The sequence below is a fragment of the Pongo abelii genome, chromosome 3 (genome assembly GCF_028885655.2).
Source record: "Pongo abelii isolate AG06213 chromosome 3, NHGRI_mPonAbe1-v2.0_pri, whole genome shotgun sequence".
Classification (NCBI taxonomy): domain Eukaryota; kingdom Metazoa; phylum Chordata; class Mammalia; order Primates; family Hominidae; genus Pongo; species Pongo abelii.
In genome coordinates, this window is record NC_071988.2 from 95,437,481 (window position 1) to 95,454,024 (window position 16,544).

Sequence of the window (16,544 nt, forward strand, 5' to 3'; positions counted from 1 at the left end):
ATTCCCTCTCAGAGTTGCACCAGCATATTACAGAATTTTAGGGAAATATCCCTTGTATTTTTTATTTATGGCTTCTCCTTCTCCACAACTTCAGATTGACTCCCTAGGAGCCCAGAATAGAGTCCAATCTGAGTGATGAACTCTAAGATCTAAGATGAACTCAGACTCATCTCTCCTCTAACAATAAATAGTATGGTGGGTTAAGCCTATCATGTGGATTTCTGTCATGTTCATTCCTCCAAAATCATTAGATACATTCAGTCATGGTTTTTTACAAAAATTCAGTGTAATGCAAAACTTGCGGTTCTTGACATTTTCAATGGATAAACCAAGTCTCCTGTAAATAGAGGATGTACCTGAACTGTAATGTGGTCATTTGCCCATGAATCAGCCTTTCTCTTCTCCTAAGTACGTGATGAGAATGAAATGTTTTCTATCATTTGGTGGTTGTGTTTGTACTCCAGCTTCATCACCAACCATTGTCTTCAACATACATCCTATACTCTAATTATCCCAAACTCTTTTTAGCTTCCTAAATCTTTCCAAGTTTGTTGGAAATCCCTGCTTTTTTGTGTAGTCAGATTCTTCTGTTCAAAGTAGTTTTTTCACCTCATTCACCTGATGTACTTATAGCTCTCAAGAATCAGCTCATGCCCTCACTTCCACAAATATGCCTGAAAAACATGCCCTCACTGCCACAAGCCAGGCTAGGTATCCCCCTCCCTAAACCCCATTGTGCTTGATTTCCTCCACACCCTGGGCATTCCTATATCATAGTGCCATATTCTATTATAGCTATCTGACTCTCTTTTGTGACAATGAGCTCCTAAACAGACCATGTAATTTTCTCAATTTCTGAAATTTCCAGTAGCAAACAAAACTATTTTTAAAATTAATAAGCATAGTTGTTCTAGAAAACAAGAAAAAGAGGTCTCTATAGACTAGAATAAAGATGTCACCTTAATAAAAAGCAGTGGGGAACAAATGAGTTCAGAACACCCTGAAGCTGTGAAGCTAGTCCACAGGCAAGGTGGGTGATGGGACCCAGGTGAATGCTTGGAAAAAGCATTCTTTATGCCCACACAAGTTGGGCATATAGCTGAGAGCCATGTCTGCACAACTTGTATGGTGCTGGGTGCTGGGAAAGATGCCACCTCTTTCTCTACTCTTGGCTACTTGGAATAGCAGCACCTTCTGCCATATAGCTTGGGACTCCTGCAGCAAATTTTGTACAGTTATGGGAGTCTAAAGCTAAGCAAGAACAAGTCTAGAAATGAATCTTTGAAGACTGGCAGCCGTGAGTGCAAGGCCTGTTCTGTACCAGACTATTATTGGAGGCTTGGCTAAGGCCACTGCAAACTTACGGCAAGAGACCAGGATCCTGTAGGATGAGATATCTCGGGGGTCATAACAACATAGGTACTTAACAAAGACAAGGACAAACAACAGACTTGACAAACAGAAAACCTGAGGGTGAGTAAAATAGACATACAAGTGCAAACAAAATGGATTCTAAGTATTTTTCTGGCATTATGAAGGTAAAAAAGGGATTATAGCAATGAGAGAATAACAGTTTAGAAAACAAGAATATGGGGTTATATAAAATTGATAATTATGAAAATGAATTAATTAGAAATATTTAAAATGAAAAATATAATTATTGAAATTAAAAAATAAAACTTTAACACTAAATAGCAATATGAACACAACAGAAAAATAAATCTTCTGGAGTAATAAACTGAACTCATCCCAGAATTCAGCACAGAGAAACAAGTATCTAGAAAACATGGCTTGTGATATGGAACATAAGAAATTCTGACTTAAGAGTTTCAGAAGGTGATACTAGAGATTATTAAGATGACTATAGACATAACATTTTAAGGGAAATCACTGATAACTTCACAAAGCCAAAAGATGTGAGTCCTGAGTTTAAAAAATTTACCTATTTCTGAGAAATATTAAAATAATTATTTTTAGATATGTATAGTAAAATTTCAGAACATTAACAATCCTAGAATTTATAAGAGGTAAGGAGAATATCTACAAATAAACTAAGATCTAAGTGAAACCTAATTATTTACTTATTGATGGTTTTAGATGTTAGAAGATGATAGTTTAAAAATTTTGAGGGAAAAAAATTAATTTAGAATTTTACACCCAGCTAAATTGTCACTCAGTAGAATGGTGCAATGAAGAAATTTCCAGCTATATAAGCAACCAGAAATCTGAAATCTGATTTCCTTTACAATGATTCTAGTAAGCAGCAGTAGAAGAGAAGATGCAAAAGTGAGCCACTCCCCCACCAAAATATATATGTTCATCTGAGTGCTGACTTGTAAAATAACATTAATAATGATATTTGGGATGACATCTGCAAGATTGCAAGGTAGGAGTTTCTAGCACTTGCTTCCTCACAGAAACATGAATTTGAACAAACATCCATTGCAGAAAATATCCTTATAAGAGCTAAGGAATGTGGGTAAGATGTTATAGCACATCAGTGGAACATACAAATAAGAAAAGACAAATTAGAGAGTGTGGAAAGGACATTTTTACATTTCCCACATCACACCTTCCTCAAGCCTCCCGCTCTGTGGAAGAAGGAGAGTGAAGTGAGCCCTCAACTTTGCTGCAAATCCCAGCACCAACCTCACCCCAGTGAACCCCAAAGCTAGGCCACCTCCCACAAGCATCAGGCTTCAGGCCACCACCATGGCCCCAGGCTCCAGGCAAGCACCAGAGGACCATAACCCAGGCTTGCTCATGCTGACACAGGTTTCATGCCCACCGCAGAACCAGGCTAGCTCCTGTCAACCTAGGCTTCAAACTACCCCATGGCCCTAGGCTCGAGGCCAGCACCAGAAGACCAGGACCCAGGCCTGCCCATGCAGACTCAGGCCCCAGGTCTACCTCACCACCAGGCTGGCTCCATGGACCCAAGCCCCTTGCTTACCTCTATATATCCAGACAGACTCTAGGCCTGTCCCCATAGTGACAGGCACCAGATCTGCCTTGTGAACCCAAATGCCAAGACCTCCTCAGTGGACCCCAGTACCAGGACAGGGTCCATGGACTCAGGATGAGGTCCATGCCTTCAGATCCAGGCGCCAGGACTGCCTTACAGAAAACCAACAAATGCATTTGGGGACGTCTAGAAGAAACAGAGAACAAAATGTGGGCAGAAAGCTTATTTAAAGAAATATTAACAGACAACTTCTAAAATTTGCAGAGGGAAATGAATATCAAGATCCATGAATCCCAAAGAACCCCAAATAAATTAAACATAAATATTGGCTGAAAAATTTTCAAATCTGCAGAGGGAAATGGGCATTCAGCTTCATGAAGCCCTAAAAAACTCCAAATAGATTGAACCAAAAGAGGTCTATACCAAAATGCATTAAAATAAAATTTTCAAATGTCAAATGCAAAAAAGAAAACCTTGAAAGCCACAAAAGAAAAGTGAATCATCTTAAACAAGAAAACCCACATAAGATTTCTCAGCAGTGGATTTCTCAGCAAACCTTGAAGGCCAAGAGAGTGTCATGGTATATTCAAAGTGCTAAATAAAAACAAACAAACAGAACTATCAACTAAGTATAATATATCAGCAAAACTGTCCTTAAACAATAAAAGAAAGAAAAAACTCCCCCACCTCCAAAAAAAAAAAAAATGCTGAGGGAGTTTATCACCACTGGACATGCCTTAAAAGAAATGCTAAATTGAGTTCTTCGAGTTGAAATGAAAGTATGCTAAGAACATAAAAACAGTTATAAAACTCATTGTAAAGGTAAGAATATAGTCAAGTTCAAAATACTCTAACAGTGGTGTGTAAATCACTTTTGACTTTAGTATGAAGATTAAAAGAGAACGGTATTAAAAAAGTAAAAGTAATTATAGCTACAAGAATTAGTTAATGGGCTGGGCACAGTGGCTCCTGCCCGTAATCCTAGCACTTTGGGAGGCCGAGGCGGGCGGATCACCTGAGGGCAGGAGTTCGAGACCAGCCTGGCCAATGTGGTGAAACCCCGTCTCTACTAAGAATACAAAAATTAGCCAAGCATGGTGGCAGGTGCCTGTAATCCCAGCTACTCGGGAGGCTGAGGCAGGAGAATCGCTTGAACCAGGGAGGCGGAGGTTGCAGTGAGCTGAGATCATGTCATTGCACTCTACCCTAGGCAACAAGAGCGAGACTCCTCCAAAAAAAAAAAAAAAAAAAAAGAATTAGTTAATGGGTATACAGTATAAAAAGATGTAAATTGTGAAGGAGAAGTTAAAGTGTAGAGGTTTTGTATACAGCTAAAGTTAAGCTGTTATCAGCTTGAATACAGTTGTAACTGTAAGATATTTTATGTGAGCTTCATGGTAACCACAAAGAAAAAAACATGTAGTAAGTAGATATATAAAAGTTAAAGGAACCAAAGCATAATACTACAAATATCATTAGTCACAGAGGAAAATGGAGAAAGAAGAAAGGAACTAGAAAACAGTAAGAAAATATTTTTTTAAAATAGTAAGTTCTTTTTTTTAATTATTTTAACTTTTAGATTCAGGGGATATATGTCCAGGTTTTTTACAAGGGTATATTGTATGCTGCTGAGGTTTGGGGTATGAAATGATTCCATCAGTCAGCTAGTGAGCCTAGTACCAATAGTTATTTTTTCAGGCCTTGTTTCCCCCCTCTCTTCCACTTCTAGTAGTCTCCAGTGTCTACTGTTGCCATCTTTATGTTCATGATTACCTAATGTTTAGCTCCCCCTTTTATTAATAAATAAGAACATGTGGTATTTGCTTTCCTGTTCTTGAGTTAATTCACTTAAGATAATGGCCTAAAGCTTTATCCATGTTGCTGCAAAGGACATTGTTTCATCCTTTTTTTGTGGCTGTGTACCATTCCATGGTGTATATGTAGTATGTTTTCTTTATCCAGTTCATTCTTTATGGACGTCTAGGTTGGTTCCATGTCTGCTACTATAAAGAGTGCTGCAGTAGACATATGAGTGTATGTCTTTTTACTAGAATGATTTGTTTCCTTTTGGATAATACCCGGTAATGTGACTGCTGGGTCAAATGGTAGTTCTGTTTCTGTTTTAAGTTATTTGAGAAATCTCCAAGCTGCTTTCCACAGTGGCTAAACTAATTTACATTCCCACCAACAGTATATAAGTATTCTTTTTTCCCCCCAGCCTCACCAGCATCTGTTGTCTTGATTTTTTCATAATAGCCATTCTGTCTGGTATAAGATGGTATCTCTTTCCTCTCTTAGCCTCCTGAATAGCTGGGACTACAGGCGCATGCCACCACACCCAGCTATTTTTATATATTTTTAATAGAGATGAGGTTTTACCATGTTGGCCAGGCAGGTCTTGAACTCCTTACCTCAAGTGATCTGCCTGTCTCGGTACCTCCGAAAGGGCTGGGATTACAGGTGTGAGCCACCATGCCCAGCCTCGATGTTTATTTTTGTTGCAATTGCTTTTGAGGACTTAGTCATAAATTCCTTCCCAACGCTGATGTTCAGAATGGTGTTTCCTAGATTTTCTTCTACGATTCTTATAGTTTGAGGCCTTACATTTAAATCTTCAACCCATCTTGAGTTAATTTTGAATATGGCAAAAGATAGCCAATTTCATCCTTCTGCATATGGCTAGCCAGCTATCTCAGCACCATTTATGGAATAGGAAGTCCTTTCCCTGTTGCTATTTTTGTCAATGGGGACACCTATAACCATTTGTCATAATCAAATGATTGTCAGTGGGGAAACATATAACTATTTGCTATAATCAAATGGTTATATGTGTGCAGTTTTATTTCTGGGTTCTTTATTCTGTTCCATTGGTCTCTGTCTGTTTTTGTACCAGCATCATGCTGTTTTGGTTACTATGGCTGTATAGGTTGAAGTTAGTTAATGTATAGTTTGAAATCAGATAATGTGATGCTTCCAGCTTTGTTCTTTTTGCTTAGGATTTATTTGGCTATTTGGGCTCTTTATTGGTTCCACATGGATTTTAGAATTTTTTTTCTAATTATGTGAAAAGATGACGTTGGTAGTTTCATAGGAATAGCAATGAATCTGTAGATTGTTTTAGGCAGTATGGCCCTTTTAATGATAATGATATTTCCCATCCATGAGCACAGAACTTTTTCCCATTTGTTTGTGTCACCTGATTTCTTTCAGCAGTATTTTGTAATTCTCTTTGTAGAGCTCTTTCACCTCTTGTTTATATGTATTTCTAGGTATTTTGTATGTGGGTGGCTATTGTAAATGGGATTGCATTCTTGACTTGGTTCTCAGCTTGAATGTAATAGTAAGTTTTTACCTATAAAAATTACTTTAAATATAAATGACTTAATCCAATCAAAAGACATACAGCAGATGAAAAAATAAAAAAATAAGTTCAACTATATTCTGTCTACAGGTGACTCACTTTATCTTTAAGGACACACAGAGGCTGAAAATGAAGTGATAAAGAAAGATATTTCATGAAAATTGTACCCAAAAGGGAGCAGAAGGGACTATCTTAATAACAGACAAAATAGACTTTAAGTCAAAAACTTCAGTTAATTATATCAAGAATTAGGATTCCATTAATTAGAGGATATAACAGTTATAACTATGTGTGTATCAAACTTTAGCAAACCTAAATATGTAATATAAAGCAAATATTAACAGAATTGAATGGAGAAATATACTTTGGGAAAAAGCTTCTGGACTTTGGTTTGGGCATTAGTTTTTGGGATATGACCTCCAAAGCACAGGCAACAAAAGTAAAAATAGACAAATGGGATTTTATCAACTTAAAAAGCTTCTTCACAGCAAAGAAGACACTCAGAATGAGAGGTTTTCAAATCACATACGTGATAAGAGGTTAATATCCAAAATATATAAGTCAGTCATACAACTCATTAGCAAAAAATCCACATACACCCACACACACATGATGTGATTTTCTTAGTGAGCAAAAGACTTGACTAGACATTTCTCTAAAAAAGGCATACCAATGGCCATTGGGTATATGAAAAAGCTCAACATCAGGAATCAAGGAAATGCAAATCAAAACTGTAATGAGATATTACCTCACAACTGTTAGGATGGCTATGCTGGAAAAAAACAAGGTTACAAATGTTAGCAAGGATGTGGAGAAAAGAAATCCTTGTTCTGTTAGTTTAAATGTAAATTGGTTAAGCCATCATGGAAAACAGTATGGAGGTTCCTAAAAAAATTAAAAATAGAACTACCATATTAACTAGTAATCACCCTTCTAAGTATGTAGCCTATGGAATTGAAATCAGTATCTTGAAGAGATAACTGCAGTCCTGATAACTTGCAGCATGATTCACAATAGCCAAGATATGGAATCAACTTAGGCATTCCTTGATGGATGAATATATAAAGAAAATATGAGATAGTTAGCTAGAAGATAGATAGGCACATAACACACACACACACACACACAGTTGATCCTTAAACAACATGGTTTTGAACTGCACAGGTCCATTTATACACAGATTTTTTTTAACCAAATGAAGATTGAAAATACAGTATTCTTGGATGTGAAACCAACAAGGGCTGACTTTATATATATATGAGTTTTTCAGGACTAACTGCAGGACTTGAGTATATGAGGATTTTGTATATGTAGGGGGTTCTAGAACAAATATCAGATGTATTTCAAGGGATGACTGTATATACACAACATAAAGTTTATGGAATCAATACAAAGTTTTTAGAATTTTATTTATAAAATATGAAACATCTAACATCATATAGATTATAGCAAATTTGATTTAAACACTCATTAAAAATGAAATAATTAGTTCTATGGTGACAATATGAACATAAGTATCAGTGCAGAACAATATTTTTATTAAGTCAGGAAAACTATGGACAGGGAGATACTTCCAAAATGGTGATGTAACCAGTCTGTGAACCCAATCCCCAGTAAAAAAAAAATAAAATAACTTGTGAAAAATATTTTAAAATCATTTTAAAACTTTAGAAATTCATCATGTTCATATAGCAAATGCATTAACATTTACTCAAGAAAATATACTAAATCTCTGCAAGAGAAATGCAAGTCTGTGGCATTTGAGCCATGACCCACTACTTTTTTCCACCTATCCTCTACCAGCACAGTATGACAAAAACTTTATTCCAGGCAGTTGCAGCTAAGGACACAAGACTCTCTCTCAGATCCCAGTCTGGCATCTCTCCAGAAGGAGCAGGCTGCCAGAACTTTTTATCTCCCCAAGCCTATATTACAGAAGTTCCTATTTAAACAAAGCAGCTAAATGTAGCGCTCCATTTTCCCACCCAGCACCCACTCATAGGGTAGAAGTTATACGTTACATGTTGCAGGTCAATAACGTTGGGTCTAATTCATCCTCATCTCAGCACAGAGTAAAGGTTTCGTTCCAGAAGACAGAAGCTGGGAAGACCAGGGGATACCACCATTCATCCCCACTCCACTCCTCCCCACCACCAGCATGAACTAGTTAACAGGATTATCATTCTAGCAGCACTGGGCCACTGCACCTGCCCCTGAGGCACAGATCTGGAGAAATGTCTAAGAGTTTTGCTTTGAAAAACAGGTAGTCTGCAAAAACAGAGAGCCCCATAGTTCTTCCTAAGAGAAGTTTCTTTAGTTGAAACAGACCATAGGTACATTCAAACCTGAGGACCCTGTCAAAAACAATGACAATTTTGATATAAGATAATTTGGAGGAGACTGGTAGTCCATGAGCGCAACAAGCTAAACCATAGATCAGCTATATGTTTAACAGAGAGAAGTAGGGAATGAAAAAGCCAAGAAAAACGCTCTTTGGGTTAGAACAAAATACTGGCCTCAAAGATTGCCCTACAAGGAGGCTTGAATATAATTGATTAGACATTGGAGCCATTAATCCCCTAAGGTATTGTTGAAACAGTAGAGCAATCAATTGACAATGGAGCCTAAAATTTAGGTGTGATGCCAATAGAGGTATAGTAGCATCTTACAGAGACACAGGGAAAGATAAAGCCATCTAGAGGAGTATGATGAGCCTTGGGGAATGGGCACTTATGATCATGCTCCACTACAGCCATTCCCATGCCAAACCCTCTGGCCTCTAGGCAGACTGTAGTTCTGGCTCTGCCAACTCTCCTGGCAGTTCTCTGTGGCAACTCAATTGCCTGTGGAGATTGTGGGGCCTCCTATAGCTAGGATCCCAAAGGTCTGTGGCAAGAGTGGGCCACTCTATGTCTGTTTTACTCACCACTTCTCTTGGAGCCACTTGGGGCCAGGAATGAGTCTCGGTGTTAGGCAACTTGATTGGGAGTTCCCAGTTTTCTACACTGTCAGCCCCCGGCTGTGAATCCTCCCTGTATCCACTCTCAATGCCTTCTTTCTGAAGATGTGTTTGGAGTATGCTGACCTATTTGATGGTCTTGTCTCTCTTGGTGGAAGAAGCTCTTCCTGTCTGTCTAGTCAGCCACCTGGGCTCTCTGATCTCTAGGTTAAATATTAAAGCCTAGAAAATATTACCAAATTTGGCCCAAACAGTACAAAAGCTATTAAGGTACTCACTATAGAATGAATTAAAATAGTAAGCAGAATACTTTATGTTAACGACATAAATACTAGATAGTTTCAAGATCATTTCTATTGAGTCTTCAAACAATAAATCATTTGTGTCTTGTGAAGTGTGATTCATGAGAAGTGAAGAAGGAGGAGGAGGAGCAGAAACATTATTTCATTCAATTTATAAAACTACGATAGTCGTATCAAAACAAGACAAGGACATGAGGAGAATTTAAAAACCTTTGTTCTAGTCTTATTGCAAATATTAGCAAATTTAAACCATAGTGTATGAAAAGGACACAAAACAAGAATTCAAAATTTTAAAATTACTCTTATAACCTTCTATAAATGCAGAAAAAAGCAGTTATTAAAAGTGTATACCCATTTGTGTTTTTTTAAACAAAACAACAAAGAAACAATTTTTTAAAAATCTCATTTCAAGCTTCCAATATTTGGTGCTTTTTAAAAATCTAATAAAGGGTATCAACTGAAAATAAATAGAAAAAAATATATATACTCTGTTGTAAAACACTAGAATTATTCCCATTTATATAAAGGTGGGACAAAGATAACAACTATTACTTATATTTTCCAGCATTGTATTATTGGTGTTCCTGGCTAATGCAGCAAATTGACAGACATGAGTTAGGAGACAAAGACTTGTGAGAGGAGACAAGGTGGTGTTCTTTGAAGGTATGATAGTTTATCCATAAAGCTCAAGATAATCAACTAATAAAATATTAGAACTAATGAGAAAGTTCAGCAAGGTTGCTGAATACAATAACAATGTAAATATAGGTAGTATCTACAGATATCAATAATATATAATTGGAAAATGTAATAGAAAATATATTCCACTCACAGTAGTAATAAAACTATAAAATTCATTGGAATAAAACTAAACAGAAACAAGAATATAGAAAGAACTTTTCAAATATATAATCAAAGGGAAAAGTCTGAGCAAGTAGAGCTCTAACCCATATTTTTGCATGGGAGAATTTATTCACATAAGAATGCTATTATTGCCAAATAAAGCAATAAATTCCATACCATCCAAAGGCTCATGATTTTGCACAGGAGTAGAAAGATTTATTCCACAAAAGCATTCTCTTATAAATAGTGTGACCATATGTCATGATTTATTTGAAATAGTTCAAAATTATGCCTAGCAACTTGTAATTATTATTAGCATCCACATATTTATAAGAATAAAGATTAATTGGAAGAAAAAGCATAAGAAGACTTTTTTTCCTTCTGCTTCTTAGCTTTCCCACTTGCAAGTTGTGTGAGCTTGCTACCTAAGTTATAAGTTACTCAAGCTCTCTGTTCCTCAGTTTCCTTACCTCCAAAGTAGGGATAATAACATCTACATCATATATTGTTCTAAGGTCAAATAGAGATAATACGTGTAAAGCACTTAGAACGCTGACTAACTCAACAAATGTTAATTATTATGAACAGAGTGGTATTTTATTCTGTCTCAAATAATATTATAAAGAACTGGTAATTAAAATTAAAGCATAGGCTTAAGAAAAGACAAATATATTAATGGGGAAGGATGGAAAAAAACAAACACACATTCGTATGTGTGAATCTGTAAATAGGGTAGTGTCATTAAACACTGGGGAAAAACTAAATACTTCAATCAATAGTATTAAAACATTTGACTTCCCATTTAGGAAAAAAATCTAGTTAAATTCCTACTCACCCCATACATACAAATCTATTTCAGATGAGATAAAGAACATAAATTAAAAACAATAAAAATAAAAATTATTGGAGAACTTAATAGAACTTGGTCATAAATTTAGAGCAGGTAGGATTTTCTTAGAAAAGATAAACACAAATATACAGACAAATATGCGAGTAAAAATAAACAGAAAACCTGGACATATATACATATAATTCCTAAAATCTATAGAACAAGTGCCTCTTAGAGTTAAAATTTTAGCATTTTATTGGGAGAAAATATTTGCAGTATATGTAACAAAGAATTATATGCAGCATATATAAATATGTTTTTAAAAATATGGTTGAAAATACAAAAACCTAATTTTTAAAAGAACAATTTATAGGAAAGGATATTTAAATGGCTAATACACATATAAAAATTGCTCAGTGTCACTGATAATCAGACAATTGCAAATTAAAGGAAAACAAGACACTGTTTGCACAAATCAGATTGGCAAAAAATGAAAAGCTTGATGATATCAAATGTTGGCAAGGATCCAGGGAAGCACATACTTGCATACGCTGCTGATGAAGTTATGCTTTATTATAGTCCTTCTAGAAGGTAATTTGACAATGTTATGAAATCTGAAAATGTGCCCTTCATGTGACCTAGAGATTCCATTATTTTTCCAGATATCTAAAAATACCTGACCTGTATATTCAGAAATATGTATTACAGCTCATTGGTGATAGTAAATAATTGAAAGCAGCTAAAACATTCACCAAGAGCGGAATAGAGTGTGTACTTATCTCTCAACTCACCAAGTTGTTTACATTAAATATGGACAGCTTTCTGTATGTCAGTTACACCTTAGTAGTTTCAAAATTTTAATCCAAATGTAATCCTATATATATATGTGTGTATATATTTATACATATATATGTATATTTATGTGTGTGTGTGTGCTGTCTTATTTCTACGTTCTCTATTCTGTTCCATTGGTCTGTGTGTCTGTTTTTGTACCAGTACCATGTTGTTTTAGTTAATGTAACCCTGTAAATATAATTTGAAGTCGGGTAGCATGATGCCTCCAGTTTTGTTCTTTTTGCTTAGGATTGCCTTGGCTATTTGAGCTCTTTTTTGGTTCCATATGAATTTTACAATTGTTCTCTCTAGTTCTGTGAAGAATGTCAACATTCTCGAATCTATAAATTGAATCTATAAATTGCTTTGGGCAGTATGGCCATTTTAATGATATTGATTCTTTCTATCCATGAACATGGAATGTTCTTCCATTTTTTTGTGTCATCTCTGATTTCTTTGAGCAATGGTTAGTAGTTCTCCTTGTAGAGATCTTTTACCTCCCTAATTAGCTGTATTCTGTGGTATTATATCTTATTCTTTTTGTGGTAATTGTGAATGGGAATTCATTCCTGACTTGGCTCTTGACTGGTGGTGTTATATAGGAATGCTAGTGATTTTTGCATATTAATTTTGTATTTTGAGACTTTGAGAAGTTGTTTATCAGCTTAATAAGCTTTCTGGCTGAGACTGTGGGGTTTTCTAAATATAGGATCATGTCATCTGCAAACAGGGATAGTTTGACTTCCTATTTAGATGCCTTTATTTCTCTCTTGCCTGCATAATTCAGTATATTAAAAGGGCAATACATCATGACCATATAATGTTTATCCCAGAAATCTAAGATTAGTCTAACCTTTGAAAATCTGTCCATGTAATTTACCATATTAGCAAACTAAAACAAACAAAAATAAAAATACCTTAATAATATCAGAAATCACATTTGACAAGATCTATCATCCATTCCTGATAAAAAAAAATTATCAGCAAACTGGGAATAGAAGGGGACTTCCCAACCTGATGAAGGGCATCTGTGAAAACCTTACAGTTAACATCATACTTAATGGTGAAAGAATGAATGCTTCCCCCTAAGATCAGGAATAAAACAAAGATTTTCCTTCCCACCACATCTATCAACATTGTATTGGCAGTCCTATTCTGTACCATCAGGTAAAGAAAAGTAATATAATGTATACAGACTAGGAAGGAGGAAGTAAAACTGTCTTTGTTTTCAGACATGATTATCTATGTAGAAAATCTAATGTAATCTACAAAAAACCTACTAAAATTATAAATTAGTAAGCTTACAGAATATATGGTCAACATAATGACATAATTATGAATACCTGTGTACTCAACCCCTCCAACCCAAGAACTAGACTATTCCAAGTAGCTTAAATCTAGTGTGTGCTTCTCCCTTATTCCATTACCATGCTTTAAAAACATCTCAATATTTAATATATATATATTATATTTCATGGATGCATAATATAGATAAAGGAATGAGAAAAAATTAGAGTGTTAGAATATATATCCACTTAGTAAGAGATAAGAATGAGGATTAAGTTTGAGAGATGCTTTATCTATATCTGTTATTCTAATATTTTTAAGGGCAATGAATTTATAGTTCAATTGCTTTAATATTTTTAAGTACAAACTTAAAAAAAAAGACTTGAGGTAAATATTCCGAAGTGCTTATTATTGGTTGAGTTTCAGCAGCGTTAATATTAATGGATTTCTTTTTTTTTTTACTACTTTCTGTTGTTTCTATACCTTAATATGTTATTTAATTTTCTAGAAACAAAAAGGAAATTGATTTATTTGGGATTATGAATGAGAAGTTCTTGTGTATAGTGATTTGAAGGAGTAATAAGAAACCTTCCATATTATCACATGTGGAGATATTAAGATCTATTGGAAAACAAATCCACTGTACATGTGTAACACATTGCAATTGATGAGTATATATCAATTTATAACCCGTATTTCAAGTATTTTAGTTACAACTGATAGTAAGAACTTTTTTTTTACTTCATGCTATTGCTGTAGAAGAAATCATGTCAAAACTCAGTGGCTTAAAACAATAGTCATCATTATTCTAACCCACAAGTCTATGGTTTGGTGGGGGATTGACACACTAGGCTGAGCTCAGCTAATCTCAGATTGATTCATTCATTTGTTTGTAATTCAACTGGCTTATTTATGTGTCTGCAAGTCTGCCAGGGCTCTGCTCTAATGCGGGTTTGTATGATGCACTGTAGCTGTTCCACACATGTCTCATCCTTATCCAGAGACCAGCATACAGGCCCAGATATGACCTTCTCATGGCCATGGCAGAAATGGCAGAGGGTAAGTGGAAACGTGCAAGACCTCTTAATAATGTGTGAATACCTGTGGCATACTCTCAGTGTGGATTGGCTATGATATTTTTGATGTGCCAGGCAATGTGCTAAACACTTTATATACATTATTCATTTACTTCTCTATCCAGTCTTATGAAGGACTGCTATTATCCCAATTATACAGGGAAGGAAGCAGGATTACATGGACACTTGTCCAAGGTTATTGGTTATTAAGCTGGAAAACCTGAAATCTGAACTTGAGCCTTAGATTTTAGCCAAGGAACAAAGGTACCTAGACAAGCACTTAAAATTGCCATGGCTAGTATTTTTGTCATGGATACTGTTTTTGTCATTAATAATATTAAAATACATTGTAAAATTGTACTTTGGTATATCATATGATTTGCTAAGCTTAATATTCTCTATATCAACATTTGTCCAGCAAGATTTCGAGAGCAATACTTTGTATGATGGGTGAAGAAGAAATGCAATTTGCCTAATTTGCAGATGTGGAGACGTCATTACTTTTTTTCTTTTAACAAACAAAGCACCATTTAATTTTTCTTTCAAAGTGCTTTAAATATGTTGAAGTCAATTATTTACGTTTTAGATTCTGATATTTGTAGATCTGATTTAATTTTTAGAACAGTTCAGTAATTTGGTAACCAGTGATTCAGACCATTGTATCTGTACACATCCATTAAACACTCCTTTCTCAAACTTCATTGACTTTTTCATTAAAACCTTTGAAAGTTACTGGAACATAGCAGAAACTCAAGCTTCATCTATGCAGACTCTTCTGTTGTTCCAGAGGTTTCATATAAGTATCAAGACATGGTAGGGGCATTTAGTTTTCATTATTATGTTTCTAAACTCCCATCAAATGAGCTAGTCATCATCTGATTTGGTCCTTGTCCAACTGCCTACACATGCACTTGCAGAAGTGCCCCTTTTTGCCCAATTGCTTTAATCTCTCTATTACCCTGTCATCCTTAGGTACACAGGAAATGCTAAGACAGTGTCTAAGGCATCTGCTTTAGCCATCCTTCCACCTATTTAATTATTTGGGACCATACCACCTTTCCAACCACTACACAGGCTATAGGAAAAATATATTTTTGTTTTTGGATTTCCAAAACCAAAACTAGGGATTTTGCCAGTTCTCCAAGACATAGCCAGGGAGCATTGACTAGCAGCATCTCCTTGGGAACCTCTGAAGTCCAAGCTCTCACCACTTCTCCAACTCTCCTGACTTTTCTAACTCAACCCTTCCATGTTCTTGTTTGAGTCTCTCTGTTCTTCTAAAGCGCTAGGCTTTTGAAATCTTGAAGCTAAGAAGTAAGGTCTCCACTTCTCTTTCCTGTCTCTATCACTTTTCTGAGCCAATCAGCACTGAATGCCTTAGCTGCTGCTAGAATGCTTAAAGGTTGTAGGAGAAGGTAAAATCTAAGACTGCATAAGAAGGGAATACTAGGGATTGTAAAAAAGTAATTTGTTTTCTAAGTACATTCAGGCCTCATTTCTTTGTATTGTCTAGACTATCTGGCCTTCAGGAGGTACATCTTTAAGAGAAAGAAATTGGACTAATTGGTTTTTCAAGTTGAGCTCTGAAGAACCTAAAGGGATTTGTGCTGGTAGCAGAGCTCCCCTCTACCTCTTCTCAACTAATGTATCTCTCTTTGCTTTGATCCTTTTACATACTGAGCTTGGTAAACAATTTTCCTTTAAATAAATGTTTCTAAAATGTTTGAAACCCATTCCATTTGACTTTAATACTCTGTGAATAACATGGCAGTTGGTAATATAGACCCTTGCCTATTATCCCCACTGGCCTGCAGTCTCTCCTCATTCCCTAAATGCACTGGTGTCTGTTTGCAGGAAATACATTTCTTTTTTCTTTTCTTTTCTTTTCTTTTCCTTTCCTTTCCCTTCCTTTTCTTTTCTTTTCTTTTCTTTTTTTTTCTTTCTTTCCTTCCTTCCTTCCTTTTTTTTTTTTTTTTTGACAGCATATCACTTTGTTGCCTAGGCTGGTGGCACCATCATGGCTCACTGTAGCCTCAACCCACCACCCACTCCTGCCCACCCTGGCTTAAGCAGTCTTCCCACCTCACC

The 16,544-nt window shown here is 35.7% G+C and overlaps 1 protein-coding gene and 1 long non-coding RNA gene across 12 annotated transcripts in view; one reads left to right on the top strand and one right to left on the bottom strand.

Annotated features, from left to right (window-relative positions):
* The window catches only part of LOC134761285 (uncharacterized), a 28,336-nt gene extending 25,346 nt beyond the window's left edge, over window positions 1–2,990 (bottom strand). Inside the window, exon 1 of the long non-coding RNA XR_010139726.1 lies at window positions 2,954–2,990. This is a non-coding gene — a long non-coding RNA (uncharacterized LOC134761285). The remainder of the gene's footprint in view (window positions 1–2,953) is intronic.
* The window catches only part of MTHFD2L (methylenetetrahydrofolate dehydrogenase (NADP+ dependent) 2 like), a 145,335-nt gene that overhangs the window by 93,206 nt on the left and 35,585 nt on the right, over window positions 1–16,544 (top strand). Inside the window, exon 7 of one of the 11 annotated variants that reach the window (XM_054554056.1) lies at window positions 10,153–10,250. The exons of 9 other annotated variants lie outside the window; for them this stretch is intronic. In XM_054554056.1, the coding sequence (XP_054410031.1) occupies window positions 10,153–10,223 (71 nt within the window). In that variant the 3' untranslated portion in view covers window positions 10,224–10,250. Of the gene's footprint in view, window positions 1–10,152; window positions 10,251–14,351; window positions 14,740–16,544 lie in introns of those variants that run through there. One more of the 11 variants, XM_054554057.2, reaches the window with a different exon arrangement.